At 36.3% G+C, this 16,823-nt stretch overlaps 1 protein-coding gene across 1 annotated transcript in view; it reads right to left on the bottom strand.

Annotated features, from left to right (window-relative positions):
* Positions 1-16,823, bottom strand: part of LOC115410479 (testican-2) — a 190,633-nt gene that overhangs the window by 13,018 nt on the left and 160,792 nt on the right. The window contains 3 exon segments of the mRNA XM_030122132.1: positions 3,168-3,230; positions 10,482-10,700; positions 10,861-10,980. Coding sequence (XP_029977992.1) covers positions 3,168-3,230; positions 10,482-10,700; positions 10,861-10,980 — 402 coding nt within the window.

Raw genomic sequence — 16,823 nt, 5'->3', positions numbered from 1 at the left:
TTAGCCGCTCCCTCCCTTAACCCTTCCTTAGTTGTTAAAATAAAAGTAGTAATAATAAATATTGTGAATCTTAAGTTTTTTGACTGACGTGTGTGCTTGGGAGCTGGGAGGGGACAAAGCTGAGCATATTATGTTTGCCCTGGTAAACCCCTTGGCCGGGGCGTAACATCTATGTATCTCCAGTGTTCTGAGGTAAAATGAAAATGAGTGTGGAAGCCTCAATGACAGTGATGCAACACATTTTAAGACTTTAAGACATTTTGCTTTTTCCGTCATTCACAGCAGTGCATTAACAACTATTCATCAAGTCTGTGCTGGTGTCGACCACTTCCACTGTGGATAAGTACCTCATACAAAGCAAGAAAATCCACATTAATCCTATATGTTGTCAGAAAACAGCACGGCCAAAGATGGCCACTTCAGCATTGTGCGATAGTGATTCGCATTACAGTGTTACATAGACATAAACAGACCTAATATTCACCCTCATATTTTAGAAGCAATAGATAAACCACTCACCAGATTAATCTGTAATCAGTGAAGTTTATTCACTTTTGACTTGAGAAAAAAAAAAGTGAAGGCAATTTACAGCCATCTCCATGACTACTGAGCAGATGGTGAGAGATGTGTTTTAAAGCAGCAGAAGAAAGCCATAAATAGGATGTTTTCAGCAGACATAATTGATTTAAGACACAAGCCACTGGATTTTAGAGAGCTTTAAGGATAAGTTGATTATTAATAGAATAGAAATCAACAGGTGGAAGCTTCTGAAATGTGAGGATTTGATGCTTTTCTTTGTCGCTGAATTAATACAATGCTTAACCCTATAACACCAAACGTATCATATTTGATACATGAGTTTTGAAGCCCTCTACGTGATCAGTGTGATATATTTTTTTTCTTGAAAAACCTGATGTATTCAATTAGATACATGCAATACACTGATAATCCACCAGGGGGAGGAATTCATTCACCAGAGGCCTTTCCAGTGACACTACAAGACTGTCATTCATGAGGAAGGAGGCAGAACTTTGGCAGTTTTGAAAAGGAATTACCAATTTGTTAAATGTCAGTGTATATTTTGGTAATTGGATTTTCTTTTCAGAAACAAACAAACAAAAAAAAAAACAACAACTAGTGGTTAATTGATTTTCGTTTTAAATTAGAAGAATTAAAATTGAATGTCAAGATGTTTTTCTCTTTCAGTGTCCAAACAGATAAACCAAATTTTAAAAAATGGATTGATTTTTGTTTTCTTTCTAATAACAGAAAAGAAAATTATATCTGACAGAAATGGAAAAACAGACCAAAAACAGCTGTTTTTTTCATTTTCTGAGACTGGATGTTGTCTTTTTCAAGGAAGGAGCACTAATGTCTAGATCACAGAGAACCACTACATGTTGAAATTCAAAACAGACATAAACATAAACTGTTCTTTTTGTGCTGCACCTTTTCTGTCATTGTTCATACACCAAGAAACTGTGGAAGGACTTCAGCAGATTTATTATCGACCATGTTTTCAGAAACTGTCATATTGTGGAAAAATGTAGTATTTGGTTTTTACAGATACCCCAAAATGGAAAAAAAAAAAAAAAAAAAATCTATTTCTCATACTTGCTGAATTTTTCATTCACAAATGTAAGTTCTGGAACACAAAACCAAATATGATTTATTTTTTGAAAGACGCTGAATTTTATTTAAAACTTTTAGATAAATCTGGAAACAAAAAGTCTATAAAAACCATCAGTATTTGTTCTGATTTAGACATTGTATGATAATAATTGTATAATCCTTCCCCTGGCAAACTTGTTATTTTGTTGTTGTATACATTGATTGTATACTTTACCTTCTTGAATAAAGATTTAAAGAAAAAAAAAAGCCTAGATCAGAAAGATTCTTATGAACGATGGATTTGTCCGAATCTTCCAGTTCGTACGAAATCTGGACATCACAGACATACTCACTCCACGAACTCAATATTTCATACAAACTGGAAGATTCGTACAAAACAATTGTTCATAAGAATCTTTCTGACCTAGGCATCCTTGAAAATGACAACATCCGGTCTAAGAAAATGAAAAAAACAGCGGTTTTTGGTCCGTTCTTTTCCATTTCTGTCAGGTAATAACTTTCTTTTCTGTTACTAGAAAGAAAAAACAAAAATCAGTATGTTTAAATTTGGTTTATCTGTTTTGAGACTGAAAAAGAAAAACACCTTGAAATTAAATTTTAATTCTTCTATTTTAAAATGAAAATCAATTCACCACTAGATTTTTTGTTTTGTTTCTGAAAAGAAAATTCAATTACCACAAGATACACTGACCTAATGCCTAGGTCACAAAGACTCTTACAAACGATGGGTTTGTACAAATCTCCCAGTTCATATGAAATCGTAGACATGCTCCCTCCACGAATGTCTACGAACTCCAAATTTTGTATGAACTGGAAGATTTGTACAAACCCATCGTTCGTAAGAATCTTTGTGACGTAGGCAGTAGCGCTCTTTCCTTGAAAATGACCACATCCAGTCTCAGAAAATGAAAAAAAAAAAAAAAAACAGCCGTTTTTGGTCTGTTTTTCCATTTCTGTGAGGTTGTAACTTTCTTTTTTGTTATTAGAAAGAGAAAACGACAATCTGTTTTTTAGAATTTGGTTTATCTGTTTTGACACTGAAAAAGAAAAACGCCTTGAAATTAAATTTTAATTCTTCTATTTTAAAATGAAAATCAATTAACCACTTGTGTTTGTTTTGCCTCTGCAAAGAAAATCCAATTACCAAAACATACACTGACCGTTAGACATGTTTGTGTTGTATAATGTTTGTGTTTGTTCAAAAATAATAATATTTGAGCATTGAGACCCGATGTATCAAATATGATACAAAATGGAAACTCATGGGAGTTGATAATTAAAAACATTTTTTGGGGTTGTTCAGATGGACCAGTAAAGTCTCCAGTTTCAAAGAACTGAAATTTTCTGTCAGTGATTTCATAGTTCAGGCTTTGCAGGGTTAAACTGGTTTTTATGGCCTACTTTTATATTAGAGTATTGCGTATTTATCCCATATCTCCTGTGTGCTTATCAGTCTATCTGAACACAAGACCATTGTATGAAAACCTCAAGTCTAATCCCTCACAGCTGCGATCTGAGACATGCTCTGTATTTACCAGGCTTCTTCTTGGACGCCTCCTGCACTTGGATCCTCTCCAGCTCGGTGAGGCACGGTGGCTCTGCAGGAAAGTAAACGAGAAAAGTGATGACGGACAATACATTAAACCCCCCCCTCAAAAAAAAACAACAAAAAAACAAAAACCCTGCTCCCCCTAAACTTCATCTCAATCAATGCTCTTCATAATTACACTTTTTTGGCTGTACTGATTTGTTTAAGACATCTTATATTTCATCCCCTCTGAGCCCGATCGATTGTCGGGAGCTCAGATGAAAGAACATATGGATGCAGGCTGAGGATGACGAGGAAGTGAACCGAATCTTTAGAGCAGATAGAAATAGAAACAAAGATGACAGAGGCACTTTATATTGATCCCCAAGGCGACAAAACCTTCCAGAGTATGTGAGAACTTTCAGAAAAGCGTATATTTTTGTACCTGTTGTTGGAGAAAAATGACTGTTAAGCTGTTCATTATAACCTCCATACATTTAACATTATTAGCATTATTCATATTAGCATTATTCTTTAATGGCCCAGTGTGAGGAAGTGATGAAAAATTGATTAGGCAGTCAGAGTAATCTATTGCATGCAGGTTAAATCCCCTGATCAATGTAATAATCAGCGTGCAAATGAGGTTACTGCCAGAGTATCCTGTATTTGTTCTGCAAAGGTCAAACGATGCAAATGTGCACATGGGACTGCAAATGCACGCAATGTGTGAAGCAACATACAATTTACATTACATTTAACAGCAGCTTGTCTCGATGGAAATGTCAGAAACATGGTTCGGAATGGATTTTGAAGTGTGTCTAGGGATTTTTAGATTAATGCCAAAAACCATACTGTGTCAAGTCAGCTAATATAAGAAATGAGCTTTCAGCTAGAGACGAAATTATCCTCTCAGCGCGTGTTGCCTGTCAGAATAACGCCATAACAAACCCGTTTTTTAATATTCAGCAGTAGTGTAAATGCATAAAAAAAAAAGAGGTCATGGGGGTTTTGTATGACATTAGAAAACAAATCTGAGTCTGGTCTTAAATGAGTTCAATGTAGTATTAATATTCCAAACAGCAGAGGGAAATCACATAGAGAATACACTTATGAGTACTAAATCTACACTGTGTATCCAGACTGTATGATTCACTGAATAAAGTATAAACATAGCTACACTAGAAACAAAAAGTTAAGGATATTTTTAATTTTGGGGCTATTTTTTTTCATTTGGGATTCTTGCACAACGCTTTTTATTTTTTTGTGTGTGAATTGAATTGAAACACATTTTTTTAATGACCAGACATTGTTTTATTTACAAATGGCAAAAATCCCCCCCCCCCAAAAAAAAAATGCCAAAAAAAAAAAAAAAGAAATATCCTTAACTTTTTGTTTGCAGTGTATATTATGGTATCATCAAGATTTTATTTTGGCAGTGAGTCAAAATAACACTGTGTCTTATAATCTTCATGTGCTGCATCAGCTGATAGTTTACATTATAGCTCTGTTAGCTTAGCTCTGTTAGCTTAGCTTTGTTTTTAGACAGAAAACATCCACAGAAAAACAATAAATCACCTCAGTTTATTGTACGGTTTGTGTTGTCAATAGTTGAACTAAAGATCTGTTTGGAATCGTCCAAATAAGGTCAGGTTTAGTCTGAGCTATGGATCAACAAACAACAAGTTAGCAAAGACAATAACATCCCATAATAACTTTATACTACAGCTGCACAGTTTTGTCCAAAAATGAAATCCTCTGAAAACTCGATATTCAATTTCGATTTCTGGGTAAATCTACAAAAGACAACAGAAGTCGGCATGTCGTTTTCATGTGCAGCCCATAATGCAACGCACTGCTCCCACTCTGGCGTGTGATGATGTTTGAGGTTCTGAAATAAGTTGGCTGTGCTGCTGTCTTTGACAGATACCGCCTTCAGGCAGAGTTTGCAGCGAGGAATAGTTTGGTCTTCATCAGAAACTTTGTAGCCGTACCACTTCCACACAGCTGACGTGCTCTTGCTATTTTTAGCCACAAACTTCTCACACCAATGCCATTTTTGTACTGGTGTGTGGAGACCAAAGACTGTGGAGACCGCTTTCATGGTTAGGAGGAGGTGTCTACGGTAGCCTGGAGGCACACAGCCCAGAGACACCAGAGAGATGAAATTCAATTTGATGATTACCCTTTTTTAAACATCGTCCTTATTAAATAATCCGATTCCGCTGAAGCGCTGCTAGCAATTGTGGGCCCCATGAACGGTAAATGTTGTGGGCCCTACATAAAATTCTGTATCTTGTCGATCTGTCGGAGCACTTGTCCCTCTAGTGGTCACGTTGTAATGGATTTACTCGCACTCCGTGTTCTGTGATTCTGTTGGGTTTCTGTAAATTGGCTTAGAGTCTGGTTTTTGACCAACTCTATATATAAAGTGTCATGAGATAACTTTTTTGTGATCTGGCGCTATATAAATAAATTTGATTGTTTGAGTGATTTAATTGGTTTTCCACTGTAAGTCGCTTTGGAAAAAAGCGTCTGCCAAATGCATAAACATAAACATAAACAAACTCCTAGAGAAAGAAAAACACCACACTCTGATTTGAGGGATCACAAAAATACTTTGTTATTCTTGCAAGAATCAAAGTGAGACAATTACAAGCACTCAGATGATGCTGGGCCCGGTTTTGGGGGGGGGGCGTAGAGTGAAAGTGAAACTAAAGATGCTGTACTAATTCCTCTATTGCCGCATTTCTACTACTTGGAACCGGTTCGACTCAGCTCGGCTCGTCTCCCGTTGTTGTGCACCTCATTTCCTTTCCCTTCTTACGTTTGGAAACTTGTATTTGAGGAGTTACGGCGTTTGTTGCCCACACCGGAACCTGCCCAGCGTTCACTCTGCAGCTACATTCACAAGCATCACTAAGTAGCGTATCAAATACGTGACATTCCTGTAAATGAATCACATACTGTGGACAAATGTTTGAGGATATTGGAGGGATTCCACCCTTTTGAAGACATGGAAGCTTTGACAGTGTTCCAGTGGACCTGGTGTCGTCTTTTTAGACAGTTCCTCTCTCAAGGTTGGCTACATTCTGACCAAAACAATGCACCGTACGTGTGACGTCATTGTGCATGCGCAACAAAGGTGGAATCGATAAGCAGAATTGTTAAGCAGGCAGGCAAACGATTCCAAGGAATCGAACTACTGGGAACCGATTCTCAAAAAGAACTGGTTCTCGATTCCCATCCCTACTCTTCACACTCCCCACACATTATTCCTCCTCCTCCTCATACCTGCTGCACTGAACTGTGAATGTCACATGGCCGTATGTGGTATTGGTGCATTTGTATCGGATATCTTTTACGAATACGAATACGAGTACACACACTGAGTATCGGAGCCGATGCCCGATACTGGTATTGGATCGGTGCACCCCTAATCTTTACTGAAAAAAAATCCTTGTAAGTGTGAAGCCCTGTACTTAGGAGATATTTCATGTGATAACCGGACTTTGAAAGATTAAAAACTGTTAATGCTTTTGGCAGCAAGTAAAAAGTCTATCACTAGAAAATGGTTAAAGCCTGAAGCATCCACAACTGAAGAATTCTACTAAAAAACTTGGAATAGCAACTCACTCTTTCATTCACATTTGAAGTGTGGACATTGTATTGTACCTGAAAGGAAAGTTTTATATGATTTGCTTCTCTGAATAAACAAAGAATGGGACAAAATGGCCAAAAGCTGCTTATAGATCAGGTTTGTGTGAATTTAATCAAATAAAACCTTTAAAACAACAAACAAAAATAAGACCCTGTGAGAGAATAAAACTTGCTGAAGGGAAAAAAAAAACCTTGTAACTTGTAAACAAATACATTTTTTAGTAGTGTATCCATTTGTTTACAACCTTTTGCCCTTGCTGTCAGCTCTACGGTTCTGCTGCCTGGCGTTTTGTTTTAGGTTTTGACTTCGACGTCTTGTGTGGCCTTTTTTTTTTCTTTTGTATGTCCCTGTTGGCTGATGACTTTTTGATTGACAGCTCAGTGTCACGGATGTTGCAAGACTTGTGGCTTTGTCAGAAACAAACACCCTGAACAGCAGCACTGGGTATTCACCGTCCTCAACTTTACTGCATTGTTACAAGATTAATAAAGTATAAGTATTGATCGTACCAGTCTGGGACACTGAACTGTCACAAGATACAACATCTACTTAATTTAGAGAGCCTTTCTGTCTTTCTTTCTTTCTTTTTTTTCCTTTCATGAAGCTAGACTTCAGCTTTATTATGTTGGGTTCTTCTTGGCTGTTCCGTCCCACCTAATGTGCATTCATTTACGCCTATTTAACAATTTCCAAAGCTCATAATTAAAGAACCATTTGCCAAAATTAATCAATTACACCTTATTTGAAAGGTAATAAATTTTGCTTCCACAAATATTTTTAGTATGTGGCTAAAATACAACCTGTGCTACATACGCTAGTCCCATTAGCATTGATCGCTAAGCAGGCGATTATATCATTGATTATGTTTTTGTTGCTCAGAAATACTGTAAAACAGTTGCATCCCCCTGGAAAAAAATCCCTTACTGTCTCAGAAAACAATATAACACCTTTTTGAAAATTTGGCAGCCAGATTTAGACCATATTGGTACATCTCTTTACACCAAGTACTTAATGTAGTTTTCTGTAGTGACCCTGTGCACTGACTGTTTTTTCCCTCTTTTTTTTTCTTTCTTTTTGTAAGAAGGTTATCCTTCTTGCCTTGCTTGTTATTGTTATGTCTTTATATTATTGGTATATTTTACTTGTACACATTGCATAAAAAAAAAAACTGAAAATAGAAAAAAAAAAACAAAAAAGAAATACTGTAAAATAAACTTAGCAACTCAACTGTAGGGAATCTAAGCTTTCTAACAAAGGTATACCATACCTATATTAATATATGTTTTATTGTAGGAACTTTAATGTATTTTTTTATATATATAATTCAAGTTTTTATTAGAGTTTTCACTTGGTACACAACATTCATACAATGTTGGTTAATGTTAACAATAAGGGCTTCTATACATGCATGAAAAGTATCAAAAAATGCTACAAAACATGGAAGTTCTCAAGAAGAAAAAAAAAAAAAGATAAATAAATAGGTAGGTAAATAAATAAATAAATAAATACAAGAGGGAAGTAGTTCAGCTGTCATCCTGCTGAGTATCAGTCATAGTTATGTAAGGAACTTTAATATATTTAATCCACTATATACATTGCTGGATCTCCAATTTAAAGTGTGGTGAATGCAACTGTATGATGCTGTGGATTTACATTTGGACAATGAATGAATGAATGAATGAATGAATGAATGAGTGAATCAACCTGTCAGCTCTATAACAGTTTAGGTCATTTATGCAAAATTTGTATGCTACAATAATACACCCATAACAGTGATGAGTGTAACACGGGGTTGGGGCGGGTCATTGATTGAGCAGAGACACAAAAATACAAACAGTATCATGTGTAAATTCCTTATGGAAGGTTAAAATATTTAGCGATATATAGCCTATTATATTTTATGTTATTTGATTGTTAGTACTAGTGATGCGTGGGTGGGATGGGTTGGGACGGGTCCAAAAAATGTCACTTTATTTGGGGGTTGGGTTGGGGCGGGTCAAATAATTGGGATAAATAAGTGGGACCTGCAGGTTGAAAAAAACCCTGACCCGTGCATCACTAATCCATAATATACATGAAATGTCTGTTTCTATGTATTGCGTTATGAAATTCTATTATAAATGTACAAATACTTTCGTTCTTGCCATTCATAAGGTGGTCATTTTGCTGAAATGTAAAAGCAAGTTTTATTTTTCAGTGTCTTTCTTATATCTTATGAATAAAATAAAATAAAATAAAATAAAATAAAATAAAATATGTGGTACCAAAGGGCAACAACAGTGGCAAATGAAGTCAGTGCATTAGTATATACTGCTCCATTAAAATCTGGCTCCCATAGATTTAGTCCCATTGTCTCATTAACTTCCTTTGGATTCTCTAATAAATGTTCTAGTCCTTCTGTAACTTACTGTTCAGTCAATACCATTTTAAGATGAAAAGAAAGAGTCTGATGTCTGCTGTTTCAGGCTTTGATTGACAGCTCAGTGCCTGCCTAGTCAGATGTTTAGAGCTTCTGTTTATTGAATGAAGCATTTTTTTTTTTTTTTTACCTTGACAGTACTTGTGTTTTTTGCTTACCAGCCGACAGGCTGTAAGCTATTGTCGTCATGCGGCGTCCGTCATCGTCGTCTGTTGTCATCGTCATCTGTTGTCATCGTCGTCTGTTGTCATCGCCGTCTGTCGTCGTCGTCCGTTACAAAAATTTCAATCATTTTCTTCTCCGAAACTACAATTCCGATTGACTTCAAACTTGTTATACAGCTTCTTTATGATGATGTCAACAAAAGTTGGTGAAATTATTTGAATCCGGATCTGATTCTGGATTTGGCGCGACTTTGAAAAATGTCCCCATTATAAGAGATAGGAAGTGGATCGATGCAATAACTCAGTAAATATAAATGACATCCAGTGTAAATTTCTACAGTCCAGCCCTGATGGGGAGATGACCAAAACATAATGTCCACATGCTGATCAGGATCTTCTTCTGGATCCGGGAACTTATGGAAAATTTAACATGGGCTCTAATGGGGAAAACATTTCAATTGTCTTCTTCTCTGAAACTCCAGTTGACTTCAAACTTGGTATACAGCTTCTGTATGATGATGTCATCACAAGGTATTGACATTATTTGGATCCGGATCTGATTCTGGATTTGGTGCGACTTTGAAAAATTTCCCCATTATAACAGATAGGAAGTGGATTGATCCAATAAATCAGTATCAATGATATCAAGTTGGAATTTGAATTTTTTACAGATCTGATTGGAGTATGACCAAAACATGGGCTATTTCTGTAATAGAATAAATACACAGAACTGGGTGATAATAAATGGCATCTGGATACATTTCCCAAAGCTTTTAATTTGGCCGGTAAGCTACAGGGCCATTGGTCCTATTTTTGAAGTTACACTAGAGCTCCTCCAGCTCCAGTTTTAGTCCAAATATAGTCACTTCTGGCTGAAAAAGCTAAGATGGCAGTGGAAAAACCACAAACTCCAGCCTTTAAAACTGCTTTGGAAGATGACCTGGCTCTGTTTGCTACTTTATACATGCACCATACAGTATATCCTCCTCCAATAACACACCAAGGCTGAAATTTTGAATTTCAGAATGAGTGAACTATAAAGGTTTAAATCAATAAAACCAAAATGTAGAGTTGACTCACTTTCTCTCCAGAAGCAGAGGCACCACTCAGCTGTGGACACCTTCCCATCTTTGTAGCTGTCACAGGAGTTGAAGAAGGGTCGGATGCAGACCTCATACTTGTCCAGGTTTATAGAGGCCAGCTCGGCGTGGTCCAGATACAGGTCCCCGTTGGTGTCCAGCTTCGAGAACATCCATCCGATGGAGTCTTTGCAGCTCGCCACTAGGCTTTTATCCAGCGCTGTCAAGGAAAATGTGCAAAAAAATGGATCTTTCCTTCCATTTTTAATACTCTTTCTGTTTACTCCATGTTTTGTTTTTTTTTTGTTTTTTTTTGCATAGACAATTGAGTTGTAAGTGTGGAGGCAGTGGAGAATAGAGGCGCTTTGTGAGTTTCTAACCTGAAGCGGTGCCAGCTCCCAGCTTGCCAGAGTTATTCTGCTTCGCGTTGCCATGAAGGAGTTGGAACCAGTCTCGGAGGCGGTCGCCCAGGTCTGCCAGGTCCTGGCCAGTGCAGCTCTCTGAAGAAGAGAGAGGGAATCCCAGCATTCAAACGCCTGGCAAAAACTTTACAGTAATCTGACTCACCTACCCAAAAGGCAGCTGGGGGGTCGGACTACTTATTACGCTCTGACATGATGTACAATTGGAATCAAACGCAACAAAAGCTATGTTTCCTTCACTGGTGAAGCTGCTGAGGTGGATTTTCATACTGCCATTTATCAATTTATCATTTTACAATTAATTCTACCGAGCAAACCTGTGTTATCCAATAGAAATCCACTTTAAGTTCCAGGCTTATCCCAACACAGAGATGAAAAACAAGGGTAACATTTCATCCGTTTGATCAATTGGCATTTTCACGTGCCCCAGAGCCTGGACAATCAATAGTGTTTGGCTGCAATGATAGATAGTGTACACTCTAAATAATTAATTACTACAAGATTGAAGGAGTATTGGAACCACATGGGGGATATTTGGCTGACAGTAATCTCTGAAATTGGTGACTATTGATCTTGAACAGGGAGCATCAGGTTCACTGGTTCTCTGAGATAATTAAAATCTTCTCATAAAGAGTAAAGACATATGCGGACGTCTCTGTATGCGTCAAAAATATCCCCAAAACCAGTGGAAAACAGAAAAATTTTCTAGTAGTCTGAGGAGTAGAAGTACTTCATGTGTAGCAGTTTTCTTTTCTTGTAATTTCTCAGTTTAATTACTTCTTGAGCAAATAAAAGACAGATTTCTTGAGTTATTTATTTATTTATCAGGACAAAAATGACTTTTGTTCTCCCAAGATAATTCTGGTGCACTCGAAAATGAAAATGAAACACTGACAGAGCACTCCTGATAAAAAAAATATATACACATGGTAACAGGTCAGTTATCTGGAGAAAACACGGTTAGTTTAATAGAGATAATGAGACAAATTAACCCACTATCACAAAAATATGAGCTAAGTTTTCTTGATTTAATAAAATAATGAAGTGTGAATAATTAAGCCTGACTTAAATTAGGGAAATAATTAACCTGTGTTGGTGAGAAAAAAAAAAAAAAAAATCTCCATGATAGTTTATTTAGTTTAGGAAGGAGGAAAAGTTATAACTCAAGACATTAAGTTATGTCTGTTTAGGTAAATAGACCAAAATACCACAAACAAAAGCATCTTGTAGCAACCAATAACGTAAAAATGACCAATGAGGTAATAATGTTGGTCATTTTATGTCAGTAATAAAACCAAAAATGTAATAACTTGACAATAATGTATTAAGTTATTACATATAGAATAGAATAGAAGCTTTATTTGTCATTGCATAATAAATACAACGAAACTGCACATATATAGGTTTTATTTATTATTCTGTACAGCACTGTTTTTTTTTTTTTTGTACAGTTGCTCTATGTTTTTTAATCTATTCTTGTATTTTATTCTTTTATTTTGGTTTTATTTATTCTTCTATACAGCACTTTGGTCCGCTGCGGTTGTTTTAAAATGCCTTACAAATAAAGTTGGATTGGATTAGATTGGGAATAGGACTGCATTTCTCGCTAATAAAATATATTTTTTGCAGTTTTTGTGCAGTTTGCTCATCAAACATAGGTATAGTGGATAATAATCATCATATTAATTCACCATCTAATTATCAAATACACTTAACAGTAATTAATTCTATAATATTCCTTCAAACAGGAAATTTTCAATTTACACATAAACTATATTCTCTATTGGCTATTACATCCATAATTAAGGAGAATGAGAGCTATATGGGATGTATCCTTGTATATGACAGTTATTTCATCCACTATACATATTTTTGATGAGCAAACTGCACAGAAACTGCAAAACACAAATCTTTTGTTTCCAAGAAATGCAGGCCTCTTTATGTATGATTACAGTATCAGCTGCAATTATTACATTTGTAAAAGGATTTTTTAATGCCAGGCGAATAACGAAATAACCAGATAAGTTATTTGCTCAAACATTTTATTACATTATTGGCTCTATTACAATTTAAAATGGCCAAAATTATTATGTTATTGGCCATTATTGGATTATTAGTCATTATGACGTTATTGGTTGCTACACATGGGTGCTTCTATGAAACTGGGTACATTTTAGTATCTGGCACTTTTCCAGCTTATTAGACCCAATAATAAAAGGTAAATTTAATTAAGTTAATCAAACAGCATTAAGGAGGAGTAAAGTACATGTAATTAAATAAATAAATAATGTAAAGCGCTTTGGATGCCTAAAAAAACACTTTAGAAATCCAATCTATTATTATTGTTATTATTATTATTATTATTATTATTATTATTATTATTATTATTATTATTATTATTATTATTATTAATTAGTTATTTTAAGTAAATTTTGCTGGAGTTTATTTGTACTTCACTTACATCCATATCTGGTGCTTCTATGAAACTGCCTTCATTTTGGTACCAGCTTTTTAGACCCAATAATAAAAGGTAAATTTAGGCATATTTCCCCCCAGGATGTACTGAATGATGACCCCAGATAAATGCAAAAAAATTGACTCTTGCTCTGAGCCATCTCAAAATTAATGAATTTTAATAAAATATTGGGGCCAAAAATAGGACCAAAACTGGGACATGAAAAGCTACCTACATGTCAGTACATTTGATCTTGAACACATCGTGTGAAATTATTTTATATACCGCTAGGAATAAAGACACTGTGTTAAATTTGATGATCCTAGTGGTTTTTCTAATCCAGACATGCAGGTTTTTCAGGAATCTCAGTTTCATTCCAGGTTTGTGTGTAACCCATCGTGTCCACTCGCGTTACATACAGAACTTCCCCATTTAAATGCATATAAATCATGAATGATTTTGCAACAGTGGTCATTTTTGTGGAACACTCTGCCTTTCATAATTAGTTCAATTCCCAAAATGTACCTGTGAGAGAATAAAGAGATATTCGACAAAACAGTAGCGTGTAATTTTCGTGTCCTTTTGACTGTGTTACATGCAGATTTTTGTATTAAATATAATGTAAAATAATATAAAAAATATGTTATATCTGAAAAATAGTTTCTCTTTTTTCTCAGTAAGTATTAATTTTTAAAAAATACAGTAGATCCAAAGTGTTTCCAAACCCGCTTCATAACATTAGTCTACATCTGGTTTGAATTTTAAGCCCCCATGTCCTGTTTTTAGGACCAGTTTCATAGAAGCACCCACATCTAAAGACTAAAATCACTTTAATAACATTTTAGTTATGATTAGATCGGCGTCTTTCTCTTTAACAGGAGGAGAAGAGTGCGCTACAAGCAACAGAATGTGCAGAAGAAAAGTGTCAAAAGCACTTCATCATTATTCATTGTTGAGTTTTAGTCCTAAATTTGTACTCTGACGTAACTGAGCGGTTACAAAACTCCACTGTCCACTTCTTCTGCAGGTACCATTGTCCAGACAGGAATAATAACAGCGGTTACAGCAGCACCGAAAAAGAGGTCAATGAAGTCTTTTACACTTTTCATGTATTCCCTTTTTATTTCATTCCACACTCATAAATGCTTATAAATTCAACACCCAAACGACATTTGTATGATGTGCATATTCATGAAACTTGGAAGAAACTCCATCTGAATGTTAAATCTGGGCTTCAGAGTAACATCTGCCTCGAGGAACAGCTAATTAATGATCCAGAATTTCCCTCTGCTCTCTAAGACGGATCGTAATTGTAGAAAACTGAGCATTGAGTGTTTGCTGTGCGTTAAAATCCACGGTAAATGGTCAGTTTTTCTCCTAAATGGTGACCTCGTTGCTCTTAATTTCTTAGATGGGATTAGTTTTGGGAACAGGGGATCATAGGGTGGTTAAAAAATTAAAGGAGGAGGAGGAAGAGAGGGAAAAAGAGGAGAGAATGAAGATGAAGAAGGTGATAATGACAAAGAAGAGGGAAGAGAAGGAGAAAGAGAGGATGGAGGAGGAAAAGAAAAAGATGAAGACAATGTCGAAGAAGAAAATGAAGAAGTAGAAGAAGAATGAGGAGAAGAAAGAGGAAAGGAAGATGGAGGAGAGGATGAAGGAGGGTGAGGAAAATATGAAGAAACGATGTCAACAAAGAAGAAGAAACTGGGGAAATAGGAGAAGAAAGAGGTGGGGAAGATGAAGGAGGAGGAAGAGGAGGAGGAGGAAGAGAGGGAAAAAGGAGAGAATGAAGATGAAGGTGATAATGATAAAGAAAAGGGAAGAGAATAAGAAAGAGAGGATGAAGGAGTAGAAGCAATGAAGACAATGTCAACAAAGAAACGAAGAAGTAGAAGGAGGAGGAGAAGAAAGAGGTGGGAAAGATGAAGGAGGAGGAGGAGGAAGAGAGGGAAAAAGAGGAGAGAATGAAGATGAAGGTGATAATGATAAAGAAGAGGGAAGAGAATAAGAAAGAGAGGATGAAGGAGGAGAAGAAAAAGATGAAGACAATGTCGACAAATAAAATGAAGAAGAATGAGGAGAAGAAAGTGGGGGGGAGATGAAGGAGAGGATGAAGGAGGGTGAGGAGGAGAAAGAAAAGATGAAGACAATGTCAACAAAGAAGAAGAACTTGAGGAAGTAGGGAAAGAAAGAGGTGGAGAAGATGAAGGAGAGGATGAAGGAGGCTGAGGAGGAGGAGGAAAAGATGAAGAAGACAATGGTGATAAAGGAGAGAAACTGAGGAAGAAGAATGAGGAGGAGAAAGAGGAGGTGAGGATGAAGGAGAGGATGAAGGAGGAGGAGGAGGAGGAGGAAGAGAGGGAAAAGGAGAGAATGAAGATGAAGAAGGTGATAATGATAAAGAAGAGGGAAGAGAAGGAGAGAGGATAAAGGAGGAGAAGCAAAAGATGAAGACAATGTCAACAAAGAAACTGAAGTAGAAAAAGAATGAGAAGAAAGAGGAGAGGAAGATGGAGGAGAGGATGAAGGAGGAGGAGGAGAAGATGAAGAAGAAAATGGTGACAAAGGAGAAGAAAATGATGAAAAGGAAGAAGAGGAAGAAAAAGGAGGAGAAGAAAGAGAAGATCAAGAGGAAGACGACACAGAAGAAGAAGGGGGAGAAGAATGAGAAAAAGAGGAAGGGAAGATTAGGAGAGGATGAAGGAGGAGGGGGAGGAGGAAGAGAGGGAAAAAAAGGAGAGACTGAAGATGAAGGTGATAATGACAAAGAAGAGGGAAGAGAAGGAGAAAGAGAGGATGAAGGAGGGTGAGGAGGAGGAGGAGATGAAGACTGATGACAAATGAGAAGAAAATGAAGTAGAAAGAAGAAGAAGAAGAAGAAGAAGAAGAAGAAGAAGAAGAAGAAGAAGAAGAAGAAGAAGAGGGAGACAAAGATGTAGAGTAAAAGAACAAGAAGATGATGTGATGAAGAAGAAAATGAAGTAGAAAGAGAAGTTGGAGAAGGAGGAGAGGATGAAGATGAATAAGACAATAACGACAATGAAGAAACTGAAGGAGGAAGAGGAGGAGAGGAGGAAGGGGGAGGAGGAGAAAAAGAAGAAGGAGGCGAAGGTGAAGAAGAAAATGAAGGATGACATGAAGAAGATGATGACGATTATGATAAAGAAGAAAATGAAGAAGTAGAAAGAGGAGGAGGAGGAGAAAAATGACTAAGAAACTGAAGGAGGAGAACAAGATGAATATGAAGAGGTGGAGAAAGGAGGTCAAAGGAGGAAGAGGAGGAGGAGATGATGAAGATGGAGAGGATGAAAAAGCAGCACGTTGGATTAACGACAGCTGATCAGTTTAGTAAAAGCACAACTACACTATAAAAAAAAAAAAAAACAAACATAAAAAAAACAGTATTATTCCAGCAGCAGGGTATCAAAAAAATACTGTTAAATAACGGAAAATAACCATCTCA

The sequence above is a fragment of the Sphaeramia orbicularis genome, chromosome 19 (genome assembly GCF_902148855.1).
Source record: "Sphaeramia orbicularis chromosome 19, fSphaOr1.1, whole genome shotgun sequence".
In the NCBI taxonomy this organism is placed as follows: Eukaryota; Metazoa; Chordata; class Actinopteri; order Kurtiformes; family Apogonidae; genus Sphaeramia; species Sphaeramia orbicularis.
This window is presented reverse-complemented; position numbering and strand designations above follow the sequence as displayed.